Source organism: Pteropus vampyrus, unplaced genomic scaffold (genome assembly GCF_000151845.1).
Source record: "Pteropus vampyrus isolate Shadow unplaced genomic scaffold, Pvam_2.0 Scaffold296, whole genome shotgun sequence".
NCBI lineage: Eukaryota > Metazoa > Chordata > Mammalia > Chiroptera > Pteropodidae > Pteropus > Pteropus vampyrus.
The window spans coordinates 497,664-506,142 of record NW_011889077.1 but is presented as its reverse complement, the minus strand read 5'-3'; the positions used below and the strand labels follow the sequence as shown (position 1 = coordinate 506,142).

General features: G+C 64.1%; 2 protein-coding genes and 1 pseudogene across 4 annotated transcripts in view; 1 reads left to right on the top strand and 2 right to left on the bottom strand.

Moving 5' to 3' along the window:
- Positions 1-436, top strand: part of PFKL (phosphofructokinase, liver type) — a gene marked incomplete at its 5' end in the record, with an annotated part of 22,755 nt that extends 22,319 nt beyond the window's left edge. Inside the window, 1 exon segment of the mRNA XM_023521132.1 lies at positions 1-436. Within this exon segment, the coding sequence (XP_023376900.1) occupies positions 1-114 (114 nt within the window).
- Positions 437-1,767: 1,331 nt separating this feature from the next.
- Positions 1,768-7,510, bottom strand: CUNH21orf2 (chromosome unknown C21orf2 homolog). 3 transcript variants are annotated; one of them, XM_023521143.1, is made up of 6 exons: positions 7,306-7,510; positions 6,089-6,135; positions 5,087-5,316; positions 4,199-4,367; positions 3,485-3,581; positions 1,768-2,765 (listed from the first exon to the last, which is right to left on the bottom strand). In XM_023521143.1, the coding sequence occupies exons 1-6, from the start codon at positions 7,324-7,326 to the stop codon at positions 2,634-2,636; spliced, it is 696 nt and encodes a 231-aa protein (XP_023376911.1). In that variant the 5' UTR covers positions 7,327-7,510; the 3' UTR covers positions 1,768-2,633. The 3 variants fall into 3 exon arrangements, with proteins under 3 accessions (XP_023376911.1, XP_011374663.2, XP_023376912.1); XM_011376361.2 differs by having other exon boundaries at positions 3,485-3,578; positions 7,306-7,507; XM_023521144.1 differs by lacking the exon at positions 7,306-7,510 and adding an exon at positions 6,484-7,190.
- Positions 7,511-7,690: 180 nt separating this feature from the next.
- Positions 7,691-7,809, bottom strand: LOC111729996 (annotated as a pseudogene).
- Positions 7,810-8,479: the final 670 nt, after the last annotated feature.

Genomic DNA, 8,479 nt, shown 5'->3' with positions numbered 1-8,479 from the left:
CTGCGGCTGATGCTGAAGATGCTGGCGCACTACCACGTCAGCATGGCCGACTACGTGTCCGGGGAGCTGGAGCACGTCACCCGCCGCACCCTGAGCGTGGACACGGGCTTCTGAGGCCGCCCGGCCCTCCCTGCCGGGCTGCTGCAGCCTCACAGCCCCAGCCCTGCTGCCCGCCGGACCCCCCTCCGGGACAGAGCGCCTGTCTTCCGCGCTGGAGCACGTGGGGCGTCTGAGTCTGGACACCACTGCCTCTCGGCCCCCTACATGGCTGAGCCGCCCCCCGTGCTGGCCTCTCACGCTCAGCCTCACCAGCCCTTGGGGTCCAGTGCCCGGGTTCCTGTGGGCCTCGCTGTGACCGTGCTCCTGTGTGCACTAGCCACTCTGGCTGAGCAGAGCTTGCCGCATTTTCTAGAAATAACATCGCCCCGACGGTGGAGTGCTGTCCGTCTCTGGGAAGCAGGGCCCACGGGGCCTTCTCGGGCGGGGGGCCGGCTGGGGGGCCTTCTCGGGCGGGGGGCCGGCTGGGGGTCAGGACGGGGTCGGGTCTGGAGCTGTCTTCTGGCCTGGGGGCAGGGCCGGTCCCACAGACATGCGCTTTCTGGGGCCACACTCACCTTCTAGGCCCCTCTGTGCCGAGGGGGTGACCTGAGCTCTTCCAGACTGTCCTGAGGGGCGACAGCCTGGCCCACCCCAGGTGCAGAGGATTTCTGAGCCCAGGCTGGGGTCTCCGAAGCAGAGCCAGGGACCCCAGGACAGGTGGCCGGTCTGGTGGGGGAGGGGAGGTAGCTAGGCCTGCGTCGCCACGCGTGGGCTGATGTGCCGTGAGTTTGGGCAGTGCGGGCCTCGCTCTGCAGCACAGCGGGCGCTGGCGCGGGGGACAAGCTGACTGGGCCCCTGAGCTGCGCTCCGGGGTGATGCGTCATGCCCTCGCTCGCTGTGCTGTCCTCTGTCCCACGCGGCTGCCTGGGCACTTAGCCCTGGGCTGCTCATGGCCTGCACTCCTGCCCAAGCTCAGGATGAGGGTCCGGGACCCGTGGAGTTTTGTGGGGAGACCCTGGCTTTGGGGGGCTCTCAGGCCACATCGGGGGGCCTGGGCAAGGTCTCCTGCTTGGGCCAAGGCCGGCTCGGTGGCTCGAGGGACCAGGCTGGGGCCCTTTGTCCCTGGAGCTGCCTTCGTGCCACAGATCTTGGCAGGGCGCCTTGGTCACTCCAGGGGGCTAGCGGCACGGCTGGGCTGGCCCTGTGCCAGCTTCCCCATGTTGGTCTAAGAGCCTGGCAGCCCCTGGTGCCTGTTCCTGGAGCTGGGCCCTCAGGTCCACCTCACCTGTGCGAGTGTGCCCTGGGCCCAGCAGGCCGAGCCATGTGTCCTCCTGGGTCTCAGAGCTGTGAGCTGGGGCGGGTGGGACACATGCAGGTGTAACACCTGCTGTGCTTGACGCCCTGTCAGAGTCGCTGGGGAGCTCAGAGCAGAGACTGTCAAGTGTCCCTGTTCCAGACCAGAGGCCTTGGGTGGACGTGGTGGTCCTGGTCCACCCTGAGGGCTTCAAAGGGCACCGAGTGGGCAGTGGCTGGGAGCAAGGACTGGAGAACTGATGGCCTCTGATCCAGTGGGAGAACCACGTGGGGTGACGAGGATCAGGCCGAGACAGGCTTCTCCCGACAGGTTCACCCAGGGGTCCCCGAGATTGGCGCAGCAGGCCAGGGCGGGCGGGGTGAGCCCCTGGTGAGTGCAGAGGGAGGGCGTCCGGCAGCAGCACACCTGCCCGACACGTTCCTGCCGAGGCGCAGCTTTATTGAGAGCGTCCAAGGTCCCACAGCGACGAGGAGGCACACGCGCGGTCTGCGCCTCGCCCCCCAGCCCATCGTCACGACCCCATGAGGACGGACTTTTCTCTAGTGGCGTGGAAGTCACACGGCTCCCGCTCCGTGCAGATGCATCTTGGGGGTCACTAGGAAGGCCCCCTGGGGCTGCAGCGTCACTACCCAGCTCCTGTGCGTCACAGCAAGGCCTGTGACTTCCCAGAGAAAGAAAACGTTCTAAACGCAGTTCCCAGATGTCTGTCCTTCCCCTGTGGCCACACGTGGGTCCCCGAGCAGACATGGCAGTCCTGTCCCCCGCAGGCCTCTTACGCAGGGCCCCCACACACGCTCCATGTCACCGTGGCGCTCCAAGCAGCGGCCCCTCCCAGCCCCTGTCCGTCCCCGGTGGCGGTGGCAGTGACATGTCTGCGAGGAGGCCGTGGCTCTGGAAGGTGTCTATGGTCCAGAATCTGCCCCCCACTAAGCCAGAGGCCTGACCAGGACAAATGCACGTGCGCTGGGCTCTTGGCTTTGGAAAGAAGGCCGAGGCCACGCTGGTCCCAGCAAACTGCCCCAGGTGTGATGTCAGGGACATCTGTTGCGGGGAAGGCCCCCAAAAGCGCACGTCAAGGCAGGCCCTCCGCACCGGCGGCGTCCACGGCGAGGCCTGGCCTTCCATGCAGGCGGGGGCTTCCTGAAGACGCAGCTGTGCATGCTGGGGCCCGGCCGGGTCTGTGGAGGCTGCGGCGGTCACCGCCGGGTTCTCGGCAAGGCGCTGAGACTTCGGCACCGGGTCTCGAGAGGACGGCCTGGCCGCCTGGGCCCTCGCTGGCTCAGTCCATGTCCTCCTGCAAGTCCCGCTTGTGCAGGGCCTGCCGCTGGCCGACCACGGCCTGGTGCACGGCCTCCAGCCCCTCGGCGTCCAGGTCCCGCAGCAGCAGCAGGATGGCGGTCAGGACATTGCTCTGGGGACAGAGTCGGTGGCTGAGCGCCACGCCCGGCAAGGCCAGGCTGCCCACACCACAACGCGCCAGGGGCCCTGGCCAGAGCACGGCAGGTCACGGGGGGGCGGCCTTCCAGGCAGCCGCGGCCACTGCTGTGGTGTGGCAGTCACCGCCTCGGGGACTTCCTACATGCTGACTCACCTCGTGCTCACAGCCTGGAGGCCCAGAGAGGCTGGGGACCGGGCCCTCGCCACACAGCTGGCCCATGGCCGGGCAGCCCAGGGCTGCTCAGTAAGATGTGCTCACATGCACAAACACGGGTGCTGAGCGTGACACATGTGTGTCACGTGTGCTTATGAGCGTGATGCACGCGTGTCATGTGTCTGCACCGGTTCCGTGTGCCCGCGGGCGGGGAACGCCACCAAGCCCGCTGCACGGATGTAGGAAGGGACCTGCATGCGTGGGGCACGTGGCTGCCGGCGCTGACGCGTCCGAGGTGACGGGCGGGTGGCCGCGGGCCGGGACTCGCCACAGCAGCCAACGCCCCGGCTTAGCAGTCCGCACAGCCCTCTTTCCAGCCGCGGCCACACAGTGCCCGCACCCAGCCACACGCAGGCGGGTGCTGAGCCCAGGCGGGGACCCCTCCGCCTCGGGGCCTGGCTTTGTGCGGCCCTGCTGCGTCTCCCGCCCCACGACGGCCACGCGCTGGCAGAGGGAGCCAGCGGCCCCGCCACACTCACCCTGTTCTTGCGACTGCTCACAGCCTCCCTCTGAGAGAAGGACGGGGAGCGGTCCCGGGCCGGGGGCTTCAGGCCAAGTTGCTCCTGGACATTGCTGCTGGGGACAATGACAGTGCGTGAGGGCTCAGCAGCACGGGCTCATTTCCACTGGGTCAGCCCCGGAGCCTCAGAGCACGGGGGGAAGACGCTCCCGACAGCCCCCTGGCCCCCCAGGCCACCGGGGGGACGGGCACCAGGAGGGGGCGGGGCAGAGGGACTGAGGCTCCAGCACCTATGTCTCTCTGACCCCTGGGGCTGCCTCCTGCACCCGAGCTCCTGGGGCGCCGACTCGGGCTGCGCCCAGGGAAACAAGAGGGTGCCTTCGCCCGGCACGGGGGCTGAACGACCGTCTCCCCACGTTTGGTGTGCTCGAAAACGCCCATGACAGTCAGGCCCGTGCTCGGAGGCCACCCTCCCCTCCCCTGCAGGCTCTGGAGCTGCACGGTCCCCTCCGCCAGCCCAGCCAACTAAGCCCACCTCCAGGCCACCCCCGCGCAGGCTGGTCCCCACTGCACGCACGCCATGCCCTGGGCCTTCTCTCGAACACCAACGCCGAGGGCCAGCCCAGGAAGAACCGCCCTGGGCGACTCGCTCCGGCCCTCCCCAGAGAGGTGGCTCACGGGAGGGCCCGCTGACTCTCCCGGAGGGAGGACAGCGACAGGCCTGCTGGCACACCTTGCCTCCTCCTCGCCGAAGCTCAGCGGGTCCCCGTGGGTCTCGGCAGTGGTCATGGTGCTCAGGGTGTAGGACAGCTCTGTCTGGCCGTTCCCTGTGCCCTCTCTGCTGGGGGCCGTGACCTCCTCTCCCTCCAACAACGCTTGAGACAGCTCCTCCTCAGTCACAGCTTGGGGCAGGAGGGGGCGAAGGCATCAGAGTGGCCTCGCACACACAGGCCCCACACAGCGTGGCATTCAGCAGTCTGCCTTAGAAAGAGCTGTCTGTGTGTCTGTCCACGCTGACGGCCAGCTCCCCGGGGGCAGGGCGGGGTCCCCAGCCCCAGCCCCAGCTCAGCTCATGCTGGACACACAGCAGATGGCCAATGCCTGCGAATCTGAATTTCAGCACTTCTCAAAAGCAAATATTCATAAAAAACTCAAATTAAATTTTAAAAAGGGACCGCAGACGCCACATTCATTCTATTTCCCTCACGTGTGACTGAATTTCCCTGGATTTTATTTACTTAAAATTGGTCAAATGGCAGAAAAGAACTGTGCACTTAAGAAAAGGACTTGGAGCCAGCCCACGGGGGATGCCGGCAGACTGACCAGAGGGAGGCACGGCCTGGGATGGGGAGCCCTGGGCTGCGGGGCCCTCAGCCGGGGGGACAGGCCTGCCCATGGGTCACGAAGGAGCTGCACTCGACCAGAAGAGGCGGACACCAGGTGCCCGGGCTGGGAGGGCAGGGGCACCGCCAGCCCTGGGTCCCCACGGGCCAGCAGTGACCCTGCTCGGCCACCCGGACCCGCTCACGGGCTCGCCAGGGAGCACGGGTGAGTCTGGAGCAGAGCGTGCAGGACAGTGCGTGGAGCGTGGGGCCCGGGCGCCCGGGGAGGGGACGCCTACCCTGGTTGTCCAGCCGCTGCAGGCGGGGCAGGTTGCGCAGCACCGTCATGCGGTAGCGGTGAGGGTCGGGCCCGCAGCACGGGTTCTCGGCCAGCCACAGCACGCGCAGGCGCGGCAGGCCCTGCAGGTAGCACAGCTCGGCCAGGCTGCGGATGCAGTTGCCCCGCAGGTACAGCTCGCTCAGCTGCCGGCACCGGCTCACGGGCTCCAGGGTCGACACGCTGTTGACGCTGCGGAGACACGGGGAGAACCTGTCTGCACCACGCCATGGAGCAGGGGAACCGAGGCACAGGGTCTGCACGTCCGCACAGCTCTAAGCCCAGACGTTCAGGGTCAGGCCCGGCCTGGGTGGGCAGCACGGGCACCCACAAGGCGACTGTGGAAGGCACAAAGGATGAACAGGGTGGCCAGCCGGCTGATCAGGAAGGTAAGTCATGCAGCTGTGCAGACCCAGGGCCTACAACACCACCTAGGGCGAGTTCCAGAACCTTCTGAACTGCCAAATAGGGAGTCTGCCTTCCTTGCAGTCTGCAGCCCCATCAGGCTGACACGTGGGGACTGCCCCAGCATCAGAGCAGCAGCACCCACGGCATCGGCGGCCTCCCCGGGTCCAGCGAGGGCAGAGGGGGCTCAGGGCCAGACCCTCTGCACTCCCCAGCCGCCCAGAATCCCAGTGACGGAATGTGGTTCACTCGAGGTTTCCTTAGTCTGTTAAGACTAAGTGACTCTAAGAGGTGACAATTATGAATGCCAGATCATGTGGCACAAAGAAGCTGGCAGAGCCCTGGGCCATGAGGGAACCAGGTGGGAGGCCGAGGTGCTGGGACAGAAGCGGCCATCCGTGCTCCCTGGACCAGACCCAGGTGATGCTCCAGAAAGGGGGCGGAGCCTGAGAGTTTCCGGGTTATCTGAGGTCGCAGGTCTGCAGGTCTGCAGGAGGTATCAGAAGGCCCTCCTCTGCCGAGCCCCGGGCACCCAGAGCGACAGCGGACACGCAGGTACCTGAGGGTGATCACTTCCAGGCTGGGCATTTCCCGGCATATGGAGATCTGGGGAGGAAAGGCACATGCTTGCAGACTCCGCTGGTGCTATGACATCACCTCTGTCTGCCAGCCCAGCAGAGGGGCAGCGTGGAGCCACGGCCAGCTCCTTGCAGGGCCTACGTGGGCTGCCCGCCGCCCCGTGTCCCGCGTCCCGCACAGATTGCTCAGGAGCACGCAGGCCCCACAGCGGGGCCTGCAGCGGGCCCCGCTTTGCAGCCAGGACGTGCACTCAGCCTGAAGGAGATGCTGCGTCAATGCCATCACGTACTGCCAGCCGTCCAGACGGACAGTCCCAATTTTAGACGCCCTCAAAGGACCTCAGTTAAGGCGACCTCAATGCCCCCCGTGCCAGACCTTTCATCTCGCTGTCCTTGACTGAGAGGAAAAGGATGGAAGTCCCTTCTGGCCAACACGGCGGGGCTAAACAGGAGACCGGGGACCTCACACCCTGTCGCCACTGCTGAGCCAGCGGGAGACAGCAGTGAGGGGCTCAGGTGGGTCCACCCAGCTCCCCAGCCTGTATGGCTGCTGCGTGGTGTGGCCCCCAAGTAGCTGCGTGCCTGCCACTTGCCAGGCACGGAGCCAGACGGGCCCTGACCACAGCAGCTCCTGTCGTGGCAGAGGCCGGAGAAAGTGCGATGCCTTTGTTTTCTGTTACAGGGGTGTTTCTCTTGCCAAATATGCAGCATGTCAGCTACTGTGCGGGCTGGTGTCGGCTTCCTGGGGGGGGGCAGCTTTGTCTTTAAGGAAAACAGTTCAGCTGAAGTTGCCAAAGTGGGTAAGAGCTGAGTGGCTGGCACTCAGGCGCCGAGCAAACTGGAGACAGTCCCAGACCCACAGCCCACCCGGCTCTGTGCACTGTCCCCCGCCCCCAGGCTCTGGCTCGTCCTGTCACGGGGGTGGGTGTGAAGCTGGATGCGACCCGACGGGGATCTGAAGCGAGGAATGTCCTCCTCCTCGGGGACGGGAAGTCCAGGAACCCACAGAGACACCAGCCGAGTGCCCTTCTCTGAAAGCAAACACAGCGCCTTCCCCCGCCGGGTCCCCCCAGGTCAGAGCCGGGCTGCACTTGGATCTGCCCCGCCCCCCCCCCCCCCGAGACCTGCACAGACACGGGAGCCTCTCCGTGACATGAGATGTTTAAATGACTTCAAGATAAATGTGGGTTTCCTGTACCAGTGGTCCTGCCTCGCTCATGACAACCGCCACACAAGTGCCAGTTTAGGGCCCGGAAGGAATGGGTGCAGCTCTGTCCCTTAAACAGTTCTCCTGTAGGGGAGGCTGCAGCTTCGGGCATCGGGGTGCATTCTGGAGCCAGCCAGCAGAATACTTACGTCGGTGAGGCGGCTGCCCCTGGGGAAAGAAAAGACACATACTTTAATTTTATTAAAGGTGAATACAAAAAATTAAAAATAAAAATTCAAAACATTAATGAAAAATGCTTAGAAATGTTAAGAGCCTATGATTTCTTTCTTTTTTTTTTAGGCGAGGCAACCCTTGGTTGACCTCACAGATTGCAAGGACCTTGTCAGCTGACAATCCCTTATTTTTTTATTTTTCATGCCCACAGCACCTGGTCTTCCTAGGCAGTCTCCCATCCAAGGACTAACCAGGCCCGACCCTGCTTAGCTTCCGAGATCGGACGGCATGGGGCTTGTTCAGGGTAGCGTGGCCATAGACTAAGAGCCTATGATTTCAACGACAAACTGAAAGAAAGCTCGCCCAGAAATCGACAAAGTGTCAAAAATCATCTCGTGGTTGTACGTCCTTCAGGCGGACACAAAGCGCTTCTGGTCCTTTCGTGGCCCAGTTACACCACCCTGCACTGACCCCTCAGCACCTATATCCCACGGTCACCTCCCAGAGTCACCTTGGGAGAGCTCCTCCCTCCCCCAGGACCCAGTTATGGAAATATTACTGACTCCTAGCTGTAGCCTCTCAGCTTTTTCTTTTCCCTAGAAATGGTGTTAGTCACCTGGCCTGCCACCTGGTTAGGAGACTTGGCTCCCGATGACTGGCAGTGTCACAAATCGGACCCATCCTCAGAGGTAACTATCTACCCCACTAAAGCTATCTAGAAGCCCCACCATGAGTCTTCAAGCAATTCTAATTGTTCTAAGCAAGGCTAGCAGGCTAGAGCCTGTGTCTGAAACACCACCTCTGCGAAGGGCAGGCTGTGTGTGAACATTCTGGAATGACCTTTGCCAATGGCCACCTGAGTTTGTGCAGCACCTCCCAGAAGCTGTGGGCCTTCGAAATCTGGAAGGGCAGCCTGGGACAGAGGCCAGGAAGGCTAGGCTGAAGGTGTCCCCTCCACCCCAAAATGCTCCTCCACAGAGCAGAGACGCTG

What these genes read in the sequence shown, in the direction of transcription:
- CUNH21orf2 (XM_023521143.1), bottom strand. Translation starts at nt 7,326, where the DNA reads ATGAGCGAGGCAGGACCACTG. An exon ending in TGAGCGAGGCAGGACCACTG is followed by an intron (nt 6,136 to 7,305) that starts GTACAGGAAACC and finishes TTTCCTCCCCAG; the next exon opens with ATCTCCATATGCCGGGAAAT. An exon ending in CTGGAAGTGATCACCCTCAG is followed by an intron (nt 5,317 to 6,088) that starts GTACCTGCGTGT and finishes GTGTCTCCGCAG; the next exon opens with CGTCAACAGCGTGTCGACCC.